The following is a 23,442-nucleotide window of genomic DNA, read 5'->3' as shown; positions in this document are numbered from 1 at the left end:
AAGGCTGAGCTAGAAGCCGTTTCTCACCGAGGAGGGGTATTACGGTAGGGCGCAGAGCGCGCGCCTAGTCCTGTCGTTACGGCGGCCCGGGCCGCTCATCACGCGAGAGCTGGGCGCGAGTTCCCGTGAGATCTCGGCGCCGGGACGAGGAGGGAGATCCAAGCGGGGCGCGCGCCGCCACCCGCAGCGGGTGAGTGAAGGAAGGAGGGCGGGCTGGGTCCGCCGGCTCCGCTCGGCTCCTCTCGTCCCAGTGCGGCGTTCGCGTCCGGCCGAGCCCGGACATGTGAGAGAGAGGTAAGGAGGCTGTACCGTGTCTCCGTTCCTCCCTCCCGCGGGCGGCCGCTCGCCGCCTCCGAGGCGGGGCAGGGCTGTGGGTGCTGCCGGAGCCCCGCTCCCCGTCAGCGACCTCGAGGAGGTCCGTGGGGACCTACACCATGCAGTGCCCATGGCGGACTGGCTTCAAGGGAGCAGCCCTGCTTCCGCGGCGACCGCTGCCGGTGGTTCGGTGTTGGGTGCCGGGCGTTCAGTTGTGAGCGCAGGGCGTCCCTTGGTGCTCTGCAAGGGAGCGTTTGCCAAAGGGTTTCCTTCACTGGGGAGGTGGGGACGTACCTCTCTGCTGGGAGTTTATAGATTAATTCATAAATTCATAGAATGGTTTAGGTTGGAAGTGACCTAGTTCCAGCCCTCTTACCATGGGCAGGAGATCTTCCACTAGACCAGGATGCTCAAGGGTTCATCCAGCCTGGCCCTGAACACCTTCAGGGAGGGGGGTAGCCAGAACCTCCATGGGCAACCTGTTCCAGCGTCTCATCATCCTGAGTGTAAGGAATTTATTTTTAATTTCTAGTTTAAATCTGACCTCCTCAAACTTAAAGCTATTTCCTTCTCGTTCTATCACTACAAGCCCTTGTAAAAAGACCTCCTTCTGGTACTGGAAGGCTGCTTATAGGATCTTCCTGGAGCCTTCTTTTCTCCAGGCTGAACAGCCCTAACTCTCTTAGCCTGTCTCCATAGGGGAGGTGCTCCAGCCCTCTGATCATCTTTGTGGCTGTCCACTGGACCTGTTGCAGCAGCTCCATGTCCCTATAATGCTGGGGCCACCAGAAACGGATGCAGCACTCCAGGTGGGGTCTTACCAGAGTAGAGGGGCAGAATCACCTCGTGCTAGACACACTTCTGCTGGTCACACCTCTTTTAATGCAGCCCAAGACATGGTTGCCTTCTGGGCTGCTAGTGCACATTGGGGCTCATGCTGAGTTTTTCATCAACTGACACCCTCAAGTCCTTCTCCTTGAGACTGCTCTTGAGCCACTTCTTGCCCAAGCTATATTTGTGCCTGTAGTTGCCCTGACCCAGGTGTAGGACCTTGCATTTGGCCTTGTTGAACTTCATGAGGTTGGCTTGTGCCAACCTCGCAAGCCTGTCCAAGTCCCTCTGGCTGGCATCCTTTTCCTCCAGTGTGTCAGCCAGACCACACAGCTTGGTGTCATCCACACGTCTGCTGAGGGTGCCTCTATCCCACTGTCCCTAGCTGTGATAAAGGTGTTAAACAGCACTGGTCCCAGTACTAATCCCTGAGGGACATCAATTCTCTCTGGTCTCCATCTGGACATTGAGCTGTTGATTGCAATTCTCTGAGTGTGGCCATCCAGCCAATTCCTTATCCAGCGAGTGGGCTACCCCTTAAGTCCATATTTTTCCAGTTTGGTGACCAGGATGTCATGCAGGACAGTATCGAATGCTTTACACAAGTCCAGGGAGATGACATCAGTTGCTCTTTCCTTATCCACTGATGCTGTAACTCCATCATAGAAAGCCAGCAAGTTTGTCAGGCATGATTTGCCCTTGAGGAAGCCATGCTGGTTAACACAGAATCACAGAATGGTCTGGGTTGGAAGGGACCTCTGAAGGTCATCTTATCCCCTTTTATGTCCCTTGCCAAATTTAATTCTGTCTGGGCTTTTACTTTCCTAACCTGATCCCTGGCTACTTGGACAACTTCTTTGTAGTCCTCCCACATGACCTGTTCTTGTTTCCATTGCTTACAGACTTTCCTTTCTTGCCCAAATAAGTCCAGGAGCACCTTGTTCATCCACACTGGCCTCCTGGCACTCTTGCCTGCCTTCATCCTTTTTGGAATGCACGGCTCCTGGGCTTGGAGAAGATGGTCCTTGGATATTGACCAGCTTTCTTGGGCCCCTCTTCCCTCCAGGGCTTTATCCCATGACACTCTGCCAAGCAGATCCCTGAAGAGGAGGAAGTCACACAAGCCTGTGTGAATCTTGTGCTTTGCCTTTCCTGGTCCCAAACTTTCTTCTGTGCTTCTGGGGCTTTGTGGAGTATATGCAGTCACTAGAGTGACTCACCTGAATTCTCCCGGGAAACCTTGTTGGCTTTTCTGAGCTCCAGGCTTGATTTGTGTTTGGCCATTTAGTTAGTGCCCTTCTAGATATGAAGGAAGAATTGCAAAATCCTTCCTAAAAGCTTTTATGTGAGTGAAGAGGCAGTTTTACTTGGAGAAGGAATCTGTGAACTTCAGAAGTCTTGTTCCTGCAAGTTAAGCTGCAAAGTGCTTCCTGGAAGTCAGAAGCAAGTTGTGTGGAAAACAGAGTTTGCTGCTAATATGAAATTATTTCTTCCCCCTGCCATCAGTGTCCTATGTTTGGAGGCAGAGTAATGAGTTCTGTTTGTTAGTGTTAGGTGCAATAGATCTTCACCTCCTACAATGTTAGCTTGTGCCCCAGAATCTATCTTGATTATATGGGAAAGAAGAGTTTGCTTTTGCGTCATTTATGACACCTGTTACTTGTTTGCTTTTGGGCTGAGGTTTGCTGGGGCGAAAATTACTTAAAACAGTTTCAGGTGGGAAGGTCAGGGAAGCACCTGTTGTCTTTCATCAATGTCTCATTTCAGACATCTGCAGCCTCAGCCTTGGTTGGACAGTGTTTTCTGGGCAGTAAGCTGTGGTGATGTGATGAGCAGACTGGGTTTTGTAGCCTGAACCTTACATTTAGGGTTTCCTCAGAGCAGGGATGTCTCTCTCTAGCAAAGCAGAGCTTGCTTTTGAATGTTCTACTAATTACTTTCTGCATGTTTCCAGAGCCATGGAGGACTTGCAAGACAATACCACTGTCTTTTCCACCCTGAGATCCCTCAACAACTTCATTTCACAGCGTATGGAGGGGGTGTCTGGGGTGGCTATGCCAGGTTCATCTCAAAGCTCCTTACAGATTCAGTACCAGCAGAGGATGCAGGTGAGGTATCCTCAGCTTACTGTCACTTCAGTGTGGTTGTAGACTCCTTTTGATTCTTCCAGGAATCAGGATTGATTTAATTAAGATCTGACCATTCTTTCTAAAATTAATATTCATGCAGGCTCAATAGTGGAAGCTTGCTTTTGGTCAACACCCTAGAATCTTTAATGTATTTTTTTTATAAGTGTCAGAGAGATTTATTTCTGTTTTGTAAAAAATTTAAGAAAGGTCCTTTGAATTGCTTCCTTGCTTGTTATATCAGTATACCAGCTCAGGAAATTAAATTGTAAGTTGTTTTCATATTGCTGAACAAAGGAGCTTTATATCTGTTACTGTTCTAGTAAGTCATTCGTTACCCTTTTTTTCACAAGCTTCCTTTAAATTTCTTTGCCTGGATGCATGCAGGAGACTTGCCTTCTGTTGTGACTTTGATATGCTGAACAGTTGTGCTTTCTGGTCCAGTTCTGTTTGTATCCATATGGGTGGTTGTGTTTTTTTTCCTGTAGGCTGCCTTATAAAGCAGGTTGGATCAGAAGGACAGTTTATTAGGCTGGAATAAAGATTCTGTCTTGTAATTTTTTTACTTCAGTCTCTAAGTATAAAATTAGCTTTGCATTTGGAATGCTGACCAAAAAACTAGGCATTTTCTGTCTGTGGTACCTCTCTGGTTACAAAGATGATCTGTTAGAGGTGGCTTGCTCTGTTTAGAGAGTCTTCATAGGCTGTGTTGAATGCCATTGTTTAGATGTGAGGTATTTAATTAATATTATCTGTGCTGTAAGGTAATTGGAATGATAAAAAAGGAAGCATTATGATGTAGCAGGTAATAGAAAAGCATGTTACTTTGCTCAGCAGTTAAATTTCATGGGAAGCATGATCTCTGCTCTTGGGTAGCTGCTGTTACTTTTATGAGCCTTGGGCAGTTCATAATTAACCTTTTTTTTTTTTTTTTATACAGAGAAGTACATTTTGTTAGAGTACTTCTAGAGATTAAGAAATTCTGAATGAAGAACTTGAAATTTACTTGTGCCTAAACAAAACTGATGGGGTGTGGGTTTCAGAGTGTGTTGGTAAACTCTGGGTTTCCTCATCTGCAGGTGGTGTGAGAAGACAAGTACAACAAACATACTTTTCTTCTGAATTGTAAAATGGCATGCAATGAGTAGTACAGGGTGGGAGATAATGATGTTATTGCAGTGCTGTTAATGGTGTGTGATGTCTCTCTTCACACATGAACTGGCCAGTTGGAAGAACAAGCTGGGCAGATCCACTCCAAATCCCAGCTCCTGCAAGTGGAACGGGAGAAGATGCAGATGGAGCTTAGCCACAAACGAGCTCGCATTGAGCTAGAGAAGGCAGCTAATACCAATGCCAGAAACTATGAGGTAAGTAGGACAGCTGTGGATGGGTTGGTATCATATTGCTGAGCTGGAACATTCATGGTGTCTGCACTGGTGTTTTAGTTTGGTTCAGGAATATGTTCCTGACTTCTCATGTGCTGTGCTTTGATTTGCAGTGGTGTGTCTTAAAATGTGTGTAGTCAAACTTTTTTTTTTTTTCTTTTTTGGATGAAACTAACTAAAAGATGCAGTCCAGAAGCAAGCCTAGTGTTCTCCAGCTGCTAATGGATGCAGTCTTCAGAGCAAGACTTCAATGAATCCATAGTAAATGCTCCTGGAATGCGTTTACTGCAGATGTGGTGGTGATGTGGGTGTCCAGATCTCAGCACCAACTGCTTCACTCCACCAACTCCCTTGCAGTGCATCACACTACCTTGCTAATGTGCACAAGGGTGTGAACGCCAAAGCCTTGTTTGATTGACAAACTGATGATCTGATCCACTAGATTCTGGCACTTTAGCACTGAAGCTGTCATGAGTAACAATAACAGAAGGGATTTGTTGCTTCTTTCTCCCAGAAGTGTTTAAGTGTTTTTCTCCCAGATGAATGTAAACTTCTGCTGGCACAATCACAAGCATTTAGTTTGTGTGCCTGTAATTAATTGGAATGGCAGCAGTGCCAGCCACGTGCTGTCACACAAGAGAGCTTACTCTGATAAAGCAGTGAGCCTCACTCAGGGACTTACAGCTTTTACTGCTTGCTGGGTTTATGTCCGCATAAGTTTGCTTAACTATGCTGCTGAAATAAGCAGTAGATCTGTGGGTTTTGTTGTGCTATAAAGGTCTCACATGCTGCTGATTATTTAAAAAGGAATAATTTAAAAGGAATAAACACATTTTGTTGTATTTTACAAGGGTGCTGGGTGACAGATTTAATGTGTAGCTGTGAAATAGGGAGCCAGTGACTAAATTCCCTGTTCCTCTGAAGTCAGGTGATGTGGGATTAAGCCAGAAAGAGTTCAAACTGGAATGTAGCTGAGTCAGTCAGAGAAACCCTTAAAATACTGGTACAAAAAAAGGGAGCAGCACTAATCCAGCACTGTGGTAATTACCCAGCTCAGATTCTGTAGTTTTTTTGAGTCATGTGGATAAAGGTTTTAAGGAACTTCACATTGCTTTGCATAATCCTTGCTTACTATGTAAATCCATGTCTCGATTTGCTTTGATTAGCAAAGCAATTTACTACACAGTTTTTCAATAAGTGTTATTCAATTTGTGGTAGGAATAAACTGAAATGGTGTATGGAAGGTCATCAGAGTGCAAAAATATTGATTGTGTTCATCAATAATCCTGAGCACTAAGCCCTCATTAAATAGCCTCATACAATTTCCAGAAGTTGCAGAGGGAAGTTTGTCTCATTAACCCAACTCCTGATATCTGAATTTCTGAAAGTTAATTTGCTATGCATGGGTCAGCTTTAAATTGGAGCATCAGATGTTTTCATCCTATATCTGCTGGAGAGAGTGCAGCGGAGTCTATGAAACCAAGTCTGTGCTCTCATGGTCATAGAATCATAGAATCAGTCAGGGTTGGAAGGGACCACAAGGATCATCCAGTTTCAACTCCCCTGCCATGGGCAGGGACACCTCACACTAGATCAGGCTGGCCAGAGCCTCATCCAGCCTGGCCTTAAACACCTCCAGGGATGGGGCCTCAACCACCTCCCTGGGCAACCCATTCCAGGCTCTCACCACTCTCATGGTGAAGAACTTCTTCCTCACATCCAGCCTGAATCTCCCCACTTCCAGCTTTGTTCCATTCCCCCTAGTCCTATCACTACCTGATAGCCTAAAAAGTCCCTCCCCAGCTTTCTTGTAGCCCCCTTCAGATACTGGAAGGCCACAAGAAGGTCACATCAGAGCCTTCTTTTCTCCGCACTGAACAGCCCCAACTCTCTCAGTCTGTCCTCATGTTTCAGCCTAAGAGATTTGGAAGACTCTGGCTCTTCATTTTCTAGCTCCATGGTCCTGGGTGTTTTCTTGACATTGGATTGATTCTTTTGCTTTTGTTAATGCAAAGGTTGATGCTGTGGTCTCAGTAACAGCGCTTCTTGGGGGATGCCTTGGTGACCACAGTAATGAGGAATGGAAACAGGAGGAACAAAAAAGATTCATCTTTGTGCTACTTTCTTCTTACATCTCTTTGCCCTTTTTTTCCCTTTGCAAGCGAGAGGCTGACCGTAACCAGGAGCTGCTCACACGCATAAAGCAGTATCAGGAAAGGGAAACAGAAGCTGAAAATAAACTGAAAGAACAAATGGAGATGAACAAATCCTACAAGAAGAGCATGGAGACAATGAGTAAGAAGCTGCAAGAGAAGGAGAGCAAATTAGCTGAAGCTAATGAAGTAAGGACAGAGTAATTTTTTAATCTCTTCCTAGCTTCACTTGACTTTGGAGTTCTTGGGAATTGAAAATGTCCTTTCTGATTAAAGAAAAGATTAAATAAATTGCAGTCACTGTATTCATCATCTGAAAACAACCCTGGTGGTGTGTGTCTTGGCTGTCAAAGTTTTCGAACCTAGCCAAGTCCAGACAGAAGTGAGCAGGTCAGAATATGCTGCTGTATTAATTAATGATGAGAAGAGATTTCTTGGGTAGGTTGATAAGAAGGATTAAAAAAGCACAAGGCAGGTACAATGTTAGGTTTAGAAGTCAGGTTATGTGGTATTGAGTAAGGAAAGGGGAAATGATGGAGGAGATAAGATGGGAAGGTGTTCAGGGAAACAGGGAGAGCTGTAGAGTGAGACCAAAGCTATGTACAAAGTGTGTCTTAAATGCCTGTGTGTTCGACTGCAGAACAAATGCTTGGATAATAATTTCAGCTCTGTTGGATGAAGAAAGCATTTTCTCAACCCTCAGACTTTTCAGATACTGTTACAGTTCAACTTGTTCATTTACAACTTTCCAATTTCATTTGTTTTTCTGCATCTGTGAATCAACAACCACTGAGTTCCTAAGTCTTCCTCCTGCCTAGGTGTCACTGGAAATGTATCTGTGATAAAGCAGGTGAACAGATTTAGCATGCCAGTGATTAAAACCAGGGGGCTAGTCGTGGCACAGGAGAGAAACTAACCCCACATATGAAATGAGTGCAGCAGTTCTAGTTCTGTTATTTCTGTATCTGTCCACACCAAGATGAGACCTCTGAGTGTCTCTGTGTAGAACACATCCTACATATGTGATACTTGGAGGTTTTTCTCCACTTCTCTGTTGAAGGGAGCTGAGTAATGGCTATTTGAGACAAACCTCCAAGGTTTTCTTTAGGCTTCAGATATTTAGAAGACAATTTTAAACCCCCCTGGCCCCTACTTTTAAGGAAAGCCTAATACTTAATGGTGATTGGTTGAGGCAAACCCAGACATTCTCAGGGTTTGTGGGTTTGTTTGTTTGGTGCTTTTTTTTTTTTTTTTTTTTTACTTCAGTGTATATATACTTGTGTTTTATCATCATTTAGCTTTGAAGCTTGATATTTTTCATGCCAGTTTGAGGTCACCCACTTAATAGGTAATGGAAATGACGATTTGGGCAACAGATAAAAGTGACTTAATGATTTTCTCTTGCCTTTATTTTTGAGGTGAATTTCAGTCTGAAGGTTTGCCAGAAAGTGGGATTGTTTCTAGATTCAGTGTTTGTACTTCTTAGTTTGATATCATTTCTTGTCTCTCACCATCCATAATGTCCAGCTTGGAGAGTCATAGCCTTGTGTGTTTGTTCTCTCTTTCCATTAATTCAGACAATCGCCATATTAAAAGGGAAAATATCTGAGCTGCAGTGGAATATAATGAATCAAGAGATGCAGATGACAAGCCAAGACTCTCAGAAGCAGGAACTGATGGAACAGCTGGATGTTCAACAGAAGTAAGCAGGGGATGAATGAATGACTGTAGGCAGAAAAAGGCAAACAAAGCTTCAGTCTTCTGCAGCTGTCTTCACTCAGAAAACTTTCAACACCGTTTGATTTCCACTCTTCAAAGGGCTTCTTTGATCTGGATGTGGGGGTTATAACCGTTGTTTGAAACTAGCTCTGAGGTGGAAGTTAATTGTTACCTTGAGAAAAAAGCAAACTTGAGGTTAAAATCTCAGTGGTGTCTCATGCTCATGGTAGAGAGCAGAAGGCATGTGGGTGGGAAAGGCCAGTCTGAACCTTAGGGATGGAACCAGAACACAAATATCAAGCCTTAGGTTGCAGCTGAGGGGTAATTGAAAGGTAGGAGTGTGTTTGTCCTTGCTTACTAAGTTCAGCTCTTCAGGTCCAAAGGTGCTGTTTATTTACTGTGAATGGATATTTGCTGGTTTCAGAGTTGAGGTATCTGGAGTTCTGGATATTTTTCAAGGTGCTCCTTTTTATCAAAATGGATATTTTTGCCTCGAAATTAGAGGGAGATGGTATGAGTGTGACCACCTTCTATAACAGCACTGTATACCTTCTTAGTGGTGTTTGAACACATTTGTCAGAGCTAATTCTGCATTTGGCTGTCTCTGGTACATGATTCCTGGGTACTAAACACCTCTTGTGTCTCCATCTAACAGAAAATGGCAAGAGGCCAGTCAACAAATCCAGACATTGCAAGCAAGCCAATCCCTCCTGACAGAATATGAGCAGAAGATTAAGGTAAGGAACTCTGTGGCCTGTGTAAAGCTTTAGTTTTGATTTTTGTCCATTGAAGGACAGAATAGTGCTTTTAAAATGACTGTTGGAGGAAAAAAAAGGTTAGATTGTCACTAAAGAATCTGATTTGGTGGCCAGCCAGAGTTGAAGTTGGCTAAGTTCAGTTGGATGGACCAGGCTGCCTACAGTTGGCTCTAACAGGATACTTTTCACCTTTGCTGTATCAACTGATTGGGCAAAAAAAATCTACCCATGCTTTTATAGAAAGGAGGCTTATACCCTTGTGCAACGTTCTGGGGGAATGCTCTGTTTGATCATCTGCTAGAGCACAAAATTGCTCTGCAAAAGGTTGCTTCTAGAGCAGTCTTTTTGCAAATGGAGGAGGATAAACCCGGCAGCCACGGTTTCTTTTCTGTTTCACAGATAATCCTTCCTCTGGAGCTGGGTTTGGCTCCTTCAGAAAGTACAATTACTTGCAAAGCTTTCAAAGCCACACTGAATTAAATGTGAGATGCTCTAGGTCTTTTCAAATCAACATGCAGGTTGGTGGGGGAGTTACTGCTGGTAGGGGCACTGCCTGTGGTTACTGAGAGTCAGCCAGTTCTGCCATGGCAAGAACCTTCCATTGAAAGGAAGGGTCAGGAAACAGGATATTAGACTGCAGTACAGCTCTAAATTTTAATTTTATTTTTTGAGGTGAAAAAAGTGATGTCTACCATACTGAAATACAAGATTGTGTTTCTTTCCATTTCTAATTCTTGCAGGCTATCCCAGTGTCTGTCTCTCTATACTTTATTGACTGTTGATGGAGAGATACATGAGAAGAAAATCACATATTTGGTTTAGTCAATAGAAGAAGGTCTTTTTAATGATTAGCACAGATCTGTTTTTGTTATGAACTTAGGATGAGCAGGCCAGCCCAGGTGTTAGAAGTGGAACAAGAGTCATCCCTACTTTGAGCAAGGAATTGGAGCAGAAGACCTACTGCATCCCCTTCTGACTTCATTCAAGTCATTGATTTGAGTTTAAAAATACAATGGAGGGGTAGCTCATGCAAGTTGCATACTAACCATATTAATCATTGCTCTTCTCTTGTCATCCCACATTTTCCAGGATCTGGAGCAGAAGTTCTCCCAGCAGGAACATGATGCTCTAATTGTCAAGAACATGAAAGCAGAGCTGGCCCGTTTCCCAAAAATGGAGTGGGAATTGCGCCAACTCAGGGAGGAAAATGCCTACTTCAGGTGAAAGAAGGGTCCAGTTGTTGAGAGGATCATCTTGTGTTCTTCTTTACCTGCTACAATTGCACTATATTCACTTTCAAATCCCTCTGCTGGGCTTCCATGTGGGAAAATTTGGAAAGAGGGAAATGTAGTTCATATAAATACTGCATATGAATTGAGCAGTGGTGTGACATGTGATGGTTACTGGATTAGAGGCTTTGTCAAGATCTGGGTGATCTTCCTGAACACAGCAGGAGCCTCAGAGAATGTGTGTTGATCATTTTGGATGGTGGTGTCTGTTTGTTAGCACAAAATTCAATGTTCAAAGATAGTGGTGAACTCTCCAGAGCTTCGGGAAAGAAATCCCTGTGGAGAGAAGAGACAGCTGAACGTTTCTTTAATAACTGCTTTTGCTTAGTTATTGTTACCACTATTTTAAAAGCCTTTTGTTCCAGAATAGTGTTTTGGAAGTCTTTTGTTTATATTTCTAAACCACTCTGATACAGGCCTTGGTAGAGTAGAATTTCTGGGGTTTTGAAGTAACAATTCATGTGAAAAATTGAATTCCTGTGTAATGCCTTTCCTTAAAGGGATTTTTTTGGTTTGTTTTTGGTTTTCTTAAGTAAACTTAATTTCCATTTTTTGAATGCATTAAAAAAAAAATCTCCCCAAAAAAACCCGACAACCCCCAAACTATCCAATCAAACCTCTCAAAGAACAAATAAAACAAGCTTAAATTACCTGAATGTTTTTGCCAACTTTTTCTTATTCTAAAATCAAATAATTTCCTTTGGCTTTGTTTGTGTTACTGTTTCATTATAGTTTTAAATCGTTTATCTGGGAATCTTTTCTCATGCTTCTTTTTGGTGCACAGAAAAATGATATCAACAGATTGAAAGTAATTTTTTTAATTCAGTTTCATCACACCCTTTCACTCTATTAAAGTAAAAACCACCAGTCTCAGTGCTTGCTTATTCATCACAGAGTACTCAAAAAGCTCAAGTGTCTACCTCTTGCTGTGTTCCAGTCCTGCATTCAGCCTGACTGAAGATCAGAGCTGGGAATCTTTTACTACCCTTCATGCTGATTCACCAAAGAGTAATAAAGATACAAAACTTTGGATTGTTTGGATACCATTAGGATGATGCTTGGAGAAGAAAAAAAATATCAACTAAATAAAGCTGCCAGGTTATTTTGTAGCAGTGGTTTTGCACTGAAGGTTATAGAAGTGAGTTAGCTGGATGTCATAAGTGCCTTGGTTCCCCAGTGATTCCATGTGTATCTGTAAGTTTGTGAGAGGGAATGGAGTTGCATGGCTCTTTAATCATCTCTTCCCACCACAGGGAAATGAAAGAAAACAACGGACTGCTTAAAGAGGAGGTAGAAGGTCTCCAAAGAAAACTGGAGCGCTATGAGAAAGTCCAAGCGCAGCTAGTGGCCCTTGAATTGGAAAATGAGGTGAGGAGCTAGGAACATGTGGTGGATGAGCAGAACAGGGGTTTCCTTCCTTATCTGTCCTGCCTTGTAGGGTTTTGCTGAATTGTGGTGGTGGAGATATACTTGTTTTAGTTGATGGGCTTGAAGCAGGCATGCCCGTGCTCAGCTGTTGGCTTGCGAGGATCTATGGCAATGAAGGGGAAAAAGGCAAAAGGATATCTGCTCTTGAGCTGGAGATTTTGTGTAAAGGACAATCTCGCAAGGTGTCTTTTTTGGCCTTGCTGTTTGTCTTTTACCTTTCTTGGAAATGCTTACTTGGTGTTGAGCTCTGTCCAGCCATGGTCTTGCTGAACACCATGAACCTCAATACGCACTGGGATTGCTGTCCATGCCAGCAGGGCCAGAATGTGTTCTCAGGTGAATAAAATTGTCTCATTTCCATCTCACTCTATATCAAGCTATACAGCAAGTTTTCAAGATGGTGTAAACTTGTTGATCTGCAGAACTCTGCTGATGCTCGATCAGGTTCAGATAATGCTGTCTGGTATTGACTGGAAGTACAAAGCTATAGGAGAAACTGAAGAGGAGAAATGAGCACTTCAGCTGCTACAGAGCTGGTGTTGAGAATACAGCTCATTTTCTTCTCCATTGCCAAGAGTCTAGTCTGCTGAGGTCTAGTACAGGGATGGTAGCTCACAGGGCTGGATACTGTCTAGTGCTGAAGTGTTAATGTGGGTTCTGTGGTCATGGAGCTGTGATGACAGGGAAAATGTTTGTGAGGACTGGAGAATGACAAACCAAAACTGCTAGATAAGAAGATAATGAAATCCACAGGAGGAAAAGGAGAGACTGGTTTTCAATGGGGAATTATGAAAATTTGCTGCTAGAACTTTTGTCTGTGCCTTTGACTTTTCTTTTGATCTCTGCTTTAGAAACTTCTGGGGAGATTAAAAAGCTGGGAGAAACTGGACCAGAGTACTGGCTTGAATATCAGGTATGTGCTCACGGCTCTGGAGGGAGGAAAAACTTCTCAACAATTTTCCTTTCCTTTTAATCACCTGACCTCTGAAGTGTATTGGTCATTCTCTCTTACTGTCTCTTCATGTGGAACCTCTTCCAGTACTTTTTATATGACAAGAGCCCTAAGATTTACAGTATAAAAGTATCATTGGGAACTAAAAAATGTTTTTCACCAAGTCAGCTTGACTGATGTCTCTGAGGCCAGGGTTCAATTTTGGGTTCTTTGAACGTCTTTGATATATCTACATTCCTGTTTAGTTAGAGATTCTGCTACTTTAATGAGTGAACTTGAAAGAATTTTAGGACATGTCTAGAGAAGAGAATGTGTGTTACTTGTGAATGTAAATCAGATTTCTTTGAAATCTGGATATCAAAATAAGCTGCCAGATCATGGTGTTGTGACTTTTCTTCCCTAAAGTAACTGAAGAAGAGTTGTTAATTCAGTTACTTTGTCTAAAGAGAAGTAGAATAAACTCCATTTCTTATAAAAGAGAACAAAACCCCCCCACCTCCCAGTGGTGTTTTGTAATACCAACCAGTCTCTTTCTGTACTGTTACTTAACCACTTTCTGACACCTGAAGCATTGAAGCAGATTTTTTTGTTAAAGGTCTCTGCTACGTATGTGATATAAAGAGTGGCTGGAAGTGATGCATCTCCTGATCATTTCCTTCCACTGCAGGAAGTTTTCTGTGTAGCTATGATGCTTTTGTGTGTCCTGTGTTTTGGCACTGCTTTGTTTTCTGTAAATATTTACCTTGAAGGAGAGATGCTTTAGTGTAAAGAACTGTCTTGATATGAGCATTACAGAATGGATCATCTTTCATACTGGATCAAGGCCTGAGCTGCATCACAAACCACAGAACCTAGTTTTGCTGATTGTTTCTTTATTCCATTCGTTCCACATTGCCAGTTCCAGAGCTATCTTCAGGTTGCTGGTGTTGTTTGGATGTTGGGGTGTTAGGATAAATGTGTGGCTTGGGCACATTACTGCTTCATGCCAAAGATACCTGTGTTCAGCTTGGGAAAGCCCCCTTCATTTTCTCAGTGTTTTCTGTTTAATGAAGATAATGAACCCTTTTCTAGAGGCATACAAGTAGGTAGCATGCTTGAGATTCTCTCCTGCATCTGCAGAGGATACATAAATTTAGATGAAGTTAGAATTGTGCTAAATCTCCTATGGCAAGGGATGGACAGAAGTAGTATGAAACCCTTGCACAAAACCTGTTCTGGCAGTGGAGTAAAAGCTTTTTACTTACCTCAAGCTGTTAAAGGTTTAATGAGGTAATTTCACACCAGGAGAGAAATGGAACCAAGTGATTCTGCCTGTTGAAGTCTAATAACTCCTTCATTTAAAATCAGAATATTCGCTGTAAAGTGTTAGGCTTCTGATTGGGCCATATTGTTTAGTGCTATTAATGGCATCTTGTCATACAGAAAAGGGAATTGCTCTTGAGAAAATTCATCTTTTGCATGCAATTGTAGCAAATAGAACTGGTTGATTTCCCCTCTCTGTGTGGTGGGGTTTTTTGGTTGCTTAGTCTTCTTACAGCATGAATTATGATAATTTTCAGTCGGGGTCATGATGATGATGAGAGATCATTGACCTAGTTAGGTTCCTGGAATATATTGTTGGTGAAAGTTTGAGAAGAGTTAATTGCCCATCTCATAGTTAGAAGAAAATGAGAACAAGTTGAATGGTTGTCCCAAAGAGCTAGAGCAATGTGCTGTTTGCTAATAACTAGATAAGCAAAGAAAAAGGGAATGCATTAGGGTTTCTCATCTTTTCTTATCACATTCTTCATTGGTACAGAGAATGAAGGGAAGCGTGTACAGTGTGTGGTGTTGTAGGAGAGGATGGTTTTTCATTTCCTCCAGCACTTCCACAGGGCTTGTTCGGTGTCTGCTCTCAGTGGTTTCTGTTCACTGATTGCCTGGTCCCAGCAGGCTTTTTGTCAGATTGGCTTATGGTCAGACTTTTGAGTGTAATTTTGAGTAATAACACTTGGAAAGGAGGTGCAGCTTTTGGGAGTGCAGTGGTAATCCTACTGGTTTAGTGCTGGTCTCTTCTTGGTAACAGCAAAAGGGCTAACTGTTTATAATGTTTCACCTTTTTGGGGGGGACACAAAAGTTCATTAGCAGTTTACTCAAAGGCTAATCTTTTGTTTGCTAGTTCTGGATCTCACTCGTAAGCTCCTGGGTTTTTCTGTTGCTCTCACCAACTAGGGAACAAAGATGTCTCTAGCTGCAGAGCATGTCGGTGTGTTTGCATTGCTCTAGTGCAGGATCCTTCCCAGTAATTTGCCCTTGGAATTACAGCTGCCTTATGCAATGTTGTGTAATGTACTTGTAAGCTGTACAGCATTCAGATAATAAAATAATGCACATCACAGTGATGTATGGTTCACGTTGCACACTGAATCCAGATAATCATCTTTGTGTTCAGTTATATACCCTTTGAGATCTTGGTCGTCTCAGTGCCTACTTTCTGCTTTTTTGTTGTGGATGTAATTTTGTCTTTTAGATCCCCTTTGTGTGTTACTGTTATGCTGCCAGGGATGTTCATACATTTGTCATCTGTTGCTCTGACTTGACGTTCCTCCTGTGGCATTTGGTTTCAGCTGTAAGAGAGAAGAACACTGAATTTCGAATTTATTTTCTTTGCAAGCAGAAAGTGTCTTTATTTTGGAGTTTACTCTCTTTGATAAGGTTATTTATTTATGTGTGGCTATTGTAAGATTTTGTTACTAGGAAAGAGTCATGCTGAGAAAACCAGCAGCTTGTCCTGTGTCTCTCCAGGATGTGCTGATGTAGTTTGTATTTCTCCAAGATCCTGCATTTGTGCGATTGAGTTGTGGTCCATCTTCCCTGAAGAACCAGGTTAAACATGACGGACAGACGATTAGCTTGGAGATGTTTTGCGGGTAGTTTTCTTGACTGCTGTTAAACAACACGTATTCTAACAGACAAGTACCGCTGCAGGGCGATGTGCTAGTAGGGAAAGCGAGCGCTTGAGTGGGATGGCAGTCTGCAGAACCCCCACCAGATGGCAACCTTTCTCCTGCTGCTGCGCAGAGCTGGGCTGCTGCGCGGGCTGCCAGCCGCAGCCTGACGGAAAATCAGCATCTGGCCGCCTTGGGGAGGGTCAGCTAGTCTGGGGACATTCGGTCACTGTTACTATTGAATCTTGTAGAATCTCTTCAGTGCTACATGCATGCAGTTGTGGTCTCCTTGTCCAGTACTTAGAGTAATAACTTGCTATGAACATATTTGTGCATGTTTTTCTGATGGCGTAGAGAGTAGAGTGTTTGTCCCACCTTTGTAAACTTTGTGTTTGCACCACACATTCTGCATTTTTGTTTTGTTTAAGAGGCTTGCTTTTTTTCGCCTCACCCCAAGCCTTAGAATCACATCCTCTAGACAGCGCTGTTACTGTTTTGACTTTCCCTTCTGCAGCATGTAGAAGATACCCAAATAAAAAATGAGTGTTCTTGTTCTGTGAGATTTTAATCTAAATAAGGCTTTGTGGGTTTTTTTTCTGCTGCTTGCCTGTGTTTGCCTGGCATTGCCTTTGTCCTGTAATGAATTAGCTAGGTGATTTTGCTATCAGTAAAGAGATACCCCCTGAAGTACAGTGGGATGACAAGTGATGTGCCTCAGGTATGTTTTAAAGATGAGGCAGTTAGTAAGTCAAATACTGAAGATCCTGAGAGCTGTTGATAGCAGCTGACAAACATTCATGCTGCATTTGTCTTTGTATTTAGCCAACAGTGGCAGAAGATTGCAAGTTTTGAAAGGCTGAAGTTTTGCTGAAAAACTGAGCAGATTTATGGAGGCTGACAGGTAGACCGCAAGCAAGAGCTTTAGAGGAGTTTTAGTACAAGGGTTTTTCTGTTGGAGAGAATAAATAATAATGTGTGATCCATAGATTGATGGAGTGCTTTGGGTTGGGAAGGACCTTGAGGATCATCTAGTTCCAACCATCCTGCCATGGGCAGGGATACCTTCCACTAGACCAGGTTGCTCAAGGTGTCATCCAGCCTGACTGTGTGAAATTCTTACATTTTTACATACTGGTCTTAAAGGTCTTCATACACAGCAGAATTATTTTCAATCAGTGATAATTTTTTGATATTTGAGTAATTGGTGTTTGGAAGATGATCAAAGGTATTGATAGTATAGATCATTCCTTTTTGGGGGCACCATTTTCTGTTACAAATAGTACTTTCAGCTCAGACTTGGTGCTTCTGTGTGGAAGATAAAGCCAAAGCCTTGTCAGAACTATTTTCCCTGTGCCCATCACAGGGAAGCATTGGAGGTACCAGCTGTCCTTTTCTGAATGGCCATGGAAATACCCTATGGGACTGAAAAGTCAAGCTGATGTGTCAGAATAGTGTGCTTGGACTCTTCTGTGTTGCTCAGAGGCTCCTGTCAAGGGATTTGGATGTTCTTGAGTTCATCTAATTGTAGTTATATTGGAAAGCAGGTCCTCAGCCCCCCCCGATGCTTATGGTGTAAAGCTGACCTGGAGAGACTCTTAGGTTTAATGAAGCATGGGTTTGGACTGTACCTATAGTTTTCCTTCAATTTGCAAGGGTAAATTTAGTTGGCTTCAGTGATGATATCACATTAAGCTGCTATAGCTGTTTCACATGCTTGCTGTCCAGGCCTGTGAAGAGAAGTGCAGATTTGACAGGAATTCAGGCCAGTGCTTAAGGACCAATTTTCCCTTCATGGAGCCTGCCAGCTGCAGAGAGCAGACACTGATCTGCTGACCTGTCGCCTAGAGCCAAAGAAGTGAACCTGTTAATGCTGACCTGGTTTTCTTTCTGCAACATCTGTGGGCTGGCTGGCTGACAAATCTTGGGGACTAGCTTCCTGCAACGTCTGAGACCAATTAAGGAGAGGAGATAGCGTGAATGTGTATGCATTTCCTCTCTAAGAAAGGGTTTAATTAAGTGGCAGGCATCTCTGTTTAGTACAGTGGTTAGCAGAGTGGTAATTTGTAATTACACAGGTGCTACGCTGGGTACGGGAAGTCCTTCTGTGCCCATTCTGCTTTGGGAGCTAGGGGGAAGGGAGGAGGGAGGAAGGGAAGAGGGAATCAGATTTCTTGATTCTGCATTTAGTGGTGGATTAGTGTTCTTTTTTTTTCAGTGAATAGAAGAAAAGGAAGAATATTGGAGTTCTCTGCTTTCCTTTTTGAATCTTGATTAACTATGCTTAGCTACTCTGCACTCTCTTCCATGCAAGGCATTGAATATCTTTGCAGCAGTGAATGGAGCTCATAATCTTCTCCTTTCTCACAAGGTAGTAATTTACCTTTCTATGAATGTCCCTTATGAATAAGTGGTTACTGGTTTAAAAAAAAAATCTGTTGACAGATATACAAAGCAGTGTATGTTGAGTAATCTGAATTGCTCATATGCTTTTCTGGATACTTAATTAACTGCAACCAATCAAGACAAGACTGGGAGTCACTGTTGCTAGTTCCAGCGGTGCCACAATCCCTTCATACTTGAGCAAATGGTTTGTGTTGGAGTATAGCTTATTGTGGCCCTCTGGTCTTTTGTCATCAAGCAGGAAATTGATCTATTTAAAAGTGTTCTGTGCTGGCTGCTGTCTCTGAGCTGAACTTAATTTTGATGCCTGGCAAAATGAGGGAGTGGGTTTGTCAGGGTTGGCTGATGGTGGCCCCCTACTTTAGAGCTAAGCTGCTAACTGGAGAAGAAAATTAGAATTAACATTGTGTGAGGATATTGAAACTTTATTTTATACATCTAAGTTTTATGTAAATTGTCATTTCTGATCTGTAAACATACTGAAAACTGCATGACTGCTATTTAGGAGATTCCCAGTGTAAAGCAAGCTGTCTCATCACAGTGGGAATTCCCAAGGCACTAAAAGGGAGATAAACGCTATGTAGAGGGAAACACTAATTAAAAAGAAACCCCACAAACAGCAAAAGCCAAACCAAAAATTGCTATACTTGTTAGAGGAATGTGTCTTACCTCATGGAAACATTTTCTGCTGTTGTCTTTGCTGTGTTGAGGGAGAAGTGCATGAACAGTTCCAAAGGGGATCTTTGTCTTCAGAGACTGAAGTAGAATATTCAAGAGAAAAGTGATTGTGTTCCTTTGCAGTAACTTTATGTGTACTAAAGCCACTGTTCTTTACATAGAGAAGTCTCAGGAGAAGCTGTTGCCTATAAAATGTGACTTGCAGCATATGCTGGAGTATTGCTGTGAGCTGTTCTGTTCTTCATTATCCTGTTAAAATGGACATGATTCTTCACTTCTTCCAGTGCCTTTGGTTTTAGCTTTCCTGGACAGGATGCTTTGTGTGCATGGTGGGGAGAAAATGTTTCTTCATCATCTCAAAATCTCAAGCTCCAGTTTTCAGTAGTCAGAACAAAGCTTTGGGAGACTTCAGGCCATGGTTGGGTGTTGGAAGGGAGTAAGGTATTTAAATGTGATGTTTGGAAGCCTGAGATCAAATCTGTGCTTTAGGCAGAGTTTGGTGTTCTCTCATTCTTAGCTTGGTGATCCACTTAATGTTAGCATGGCAGCCATCTGCATCTCTTAAAATATTGTAGGTCTGTTTCTGCCAGTGCTTCACTGAAATGCTGGGCAAAGCATCCTGCCATATTTTCCTCTCCAATATTAACTTGCTTCAGCAATGCTGTCCTTATCTTTGATGTTCAAAAATATTAGTGTTCTTTCTCCTTTGTCACTAATGCTTTTATTTCCTTTTGAGTGTAGCACAGTAATAAGTCTTGAGGCTAAAGAAAGATGGGAAGAATGTAAAACATAATGGATGAGTACCTGGCATCTAGGCAGACTGAGGCTGTAATGTATAATCAGAGAAGCAAAGTAAAAAGTAAGCAAGCTCACATCAAAAATATGTCTGTCCTTGCTTTGCATTTCAAAGCTTTAGGAACAGTTACAGCAAGTGTCATTCCAGGATCACAGATCTGATGTTCTGGACACAGGGAGAACTATTGAACTGTGGCTTAGCACACTGTCCATCTTTTTGTTGAAGAATAATTTGAGGAACTTCAGTAGTTTGCCTAAAGGAACTGGAAGGAGAATAATGTTAGCAAATTAAAAATGGATGATTCATAGTAGGGGAATAAAAATTTTATTTTGGAAGTGAAGATGCAAATTTTTTTTTTTTTTTTAAAGAGTAAAAGATCACTTTAATATCACTTCTTTTTCCATTGACTCTTTTGGTCAGAATTTAGAGCATTGTCTTAGCTTGAATATAGGGTGCAGTTCCCAAGCCAATAAAGTTGAGGCTCCTTTTCCACTAGAAACTGGAGCATTTTTAGCCATTTGTGCTGGGGTGTCTTCCGTGTAGCAGGTGATCAGTTTGCCACCAGGACTCCCTAGTCAGACACTTCATTTTGTGTTGCTGGCCTATTTTTCACAAAGTAGTGTTCGAGATGCTGTTGAAAAACAGTTGGGTAAAAGGAGCTTGCTTTCTTCCAGCATGTAGTGACCCATGTTATGTGTAAATGGCTTGAACTTCAGTGCTCACTCTACTGTGAAGGAGAAGCTTTTAAAAGTACAGAGGCTTTATAAAGAGCCACTTTCCTAAGACAGTCCTATTTGCCTTAAAGTGAAATTATCATTTAAATAGCAGAGGCTAATCAGCTGCTGTCAGAGAGCTCCTGCTTGATTTTTATTCAGCCTTTCATTTGGTCATTGCTACCAAACCCAACAACAGCTATAATCTCCAGCTCATCATTTCCACCAAACCCAATAACAGCTCTAATCTCTAGCTCATTTTTAATTTTGCCTTTCTACTTGCAATTTAGCATCCTTCAGTATCTTCTAAATTTTCTGCTGGGGCTGTTGGTGTGCTCTGCCTTCCTTCTCCCTTAGATGTGCAGTGTCCTGTAGCTCATTTATCTCCTAAGTTTTGTTTTTGTAAGGAAACTTAAACAGAACTGTAAAAAATGGATCCTGGACATGCTTATTGAGAGTGATTCTCAAAAGGCACAGCCTTTTCTAAATGGAACACTTCAGTATGTTTTCCAGCTCCTGTATTGTACTTCTCCCTTGTACATGCTGGGCATGGCCTTTATCTGCAGGGCAAGGAATCTGCCTTCTTCATTGGATCAAGTAGTACCAAGATGGATTGTGCCAGACCAATGGAACAGCTTTCCTTGTCTAGATAATTGATTAGCTTATCAAATAAAACACAGTAGATCTTATTTATGTGAACTTCACTGAAACTTTTGATCAAGAGAGCCCTTGAGAATGTATAAACCATGAGAGAGAAGATGGAAATAATAGAAAAATTGTGGGGTGTATGAGGAATTGTTTAAGCAAGGATAGATTCAGAATTGTTGAAAGGAAAATGCAAGGATAAGTAGAATGAATTCCTTAAAGATTAGCCTTAGGATCTGCTTCATTTAGTATTTCTATTAATGGTTTTGGTGCAAAAATTTGGTGTGTGCTGATAAAACTTGACTAATGATGCCAAGTTCAGAGAATTCATAAATACACAAAAGCTGGATATGCAGAACTGAGTGACCCTGAGGATTAGAGTGAAGAAGTGGGACAAAATTCAGTGGAACAAAGCACAAGGCTCCACAGAATTAGGAGCTGGATGCAAACTCCTTGAAAGGACTAGAAGGGGCTGTGTGCTTGTGCACAACAGGATGGCTGTTAATCCTTACACATAGGATGCACCAGGAGAAAAACTTCCTAGGGCTGAAAGTGTTCCAGTGCCTCTGTAAGCTGCTTGGGAGATGCTTCTCAGTTCCAGTCACCCACTGTGGAGGCAGATGGTGGGAACTAAATACAGAAAAGTGTTGCTTGTGGGAGTCTGAGAGCCCCCTGAACTTGTGCTGAATGGAAGGACTGGGCTTCTCTAGCAAAGGCTGGTGGGAGATGTAATTGTTGCTAAGAAATACAAGTATGGAAGGGAGGAGAAGGAACCATCTATACTGAAGGCTAGCACTAGCATTTAAATCAAATAGCTGTAACCCTGCTGTGAATGCAGCTAGAAGGAGGTTCTCGTTTTTAGAAAGACTAAGTTCTGAATGCAGGTTCCAGTGGAGTCACAAGTAAACAAATTACTGCTTCTGAGCTGAAGCTTCACAAGGTTGTGGAAGAGATAACTGGAGTTCATAATAGCAAAGGACTAGACAGGATCTAAACTAAATCATGCTTTTCAGTCCCCCTTTTATGTGATTGCAGTATGTACCAATCTGTAAGAAAGGGAATGGACTCAGGAAGAGTGGAACAGTGTATTTCACTTTGGAGTTGCTGACATTGTTTAACACCAAGGTTCTGAAAACTGCAGGAGGGACAGAGCAGGGGGGGTTGGTGCATAGAAGTAGACCATGTCCATCTTTCTGCCCACAGAGAACAACAACTCTGGGACAAGGACCTACAAAGTGAGAACAAGTGACCTTTCCTCATGTTGAGAAATCAGCAGTTTGCTCAAAAAATAGGCTGAACTGTTATGAGAAGCTTATCTGCCAGTTTAGATAAGACCAAAATATGATTTGTGTCAGCTGAGAAGCTTTTCTGAGCCTATTTGGTGCAGGTTATCTTGATGGCATTTTGAAAATGATTCACTCCTGGTTAGTGCTGAACCTCACCAATGCCTTGAGCAAGAATTCATCCTTCAGATGGTGCCTAAGGAAGTGCTACTTTATCTTTGGGGTTGTCATCAGTACAGGGGGTTCTGTACAGGATCAGCCAGGAAAGGGCTAAATTTTCAGTTTTAATTGTGCTTAATGGGGTATCTAGGGTAGCAACATCGAGATGGGGTGGGGAAAAATGGAACTGTATGAACATTAAACAGTATCAGCTTTTTAGCATCTTTAAAATGCTCCTAGTTGTGTCAAACCAGCTTGAACGCCTTGTGAAATCATTATGTAAGCCACGTCCTTAAGCTTCAGACTTCCCTCCCATGGGACCTCTTTGCCGGAGAATCTTTTTGACCAAAGCATGTCTTTACCTCAGCTGTGTTCTCTTTCCTCACAAGCTGTTATTAAAGGGAACATGCTTGTAAATATATCTTTGTGCATGCATTGTTTGGAGAGAAAAAAATTAATGTGGCTTGTAGTAGCAAAAGCACTGCACAATATTTTTCCCAACGTTTCTTAAAGGGCATAGTGAACTTGAAATGTTAGTGAGTTAAAAGATTAATGTGATGAGGGCCTCGAGGTTCTCTTGAAGTAGCTGTGCTTATGTAAGTGTTGTTTGTTATTTTAAAGTGACTTAGAGCACAGAATTGCCATGTTGGGTTGGATTATTTACTAATCCATCTCCAGTCTCTCTGTTGGAGACAAAGGTATCCTGGTCTAGATAAGAAAATCCAGAGTAATGTACAAGAGATGAAGCAGACTTTTAAAATGGAGGTTTGTTAACTCATCAGTATGGATTTTACTTAAGCATGAAGAATTTTAATTGGTGTCCCCCAACATTTTTGAAAGTAAAAACCCTTGCAGATGGGAGATTATGTGCTTAGAATAAATAG

At 42.2% G+C, this 23,442-nt stretch overlaps 1 protein-coding gene across 1 annotated transcript in view; it reads left to right on the top strand.

Annotated features, from left to right (window-relative positions):
* The first annotated feature begins 3,104 nt into the window (after positions 1-3,104).
* Positions 3,105-23,442, top strand: part of MAD1L1 (mitotic arrest deficient 1 like 1) — a 384,158-nt gene continuing 363,820 nt past the window's right edge. Inside the window, exons 1-8 of the mRNA XM_054391055.1 lie at positions 3,105-3,254; positions 4,499-4,639; positions 6,820-6,999; positions 8,388-8,512; positions 9,185-9,266; positions 10,377-10,507; positions 11,830-11,944; positions 12,856-12,917. Of these exons, the coding sequence (XP_054247030.1) occupies positions 3,105-3,254; positions 4,499-4,639; positions 6,820-6,999; positions 8,388-8,512; positions 9,185-9,266; positions 10,377-10,507; positions 11,830-11,944; positions 12,856-12,917 (986 nt within the window). The remainder of the gene's footprint in view (positions 3,255-4,498; positions 4,640-6,819; positions 7,000-8,387; positions 8,513-9,184; positions 9,267-10,376; positions 10,508-11,829; positions 11,945-12,855; positions 12,918-23,442) is intronic.

This window comes from Indicator indicator, chromosome 22 (assembly GCF_027791375.1).
Source record: "Indicator indicator isolate 239-I01 chromosome 22, UM_Iind_1.1, whole genome shotgun sequence".
In the NCBI taxonomy this organism is placed as follows: domain Eukaryota; kingdom Metazoa; phylum Chordata; class Aves; order Piciformes; family Indicatoridae; genus Indicator; species Indicator indicator.
This window is presented reverse-complemented; position numbering and strand designations above follow the sequence as displayed.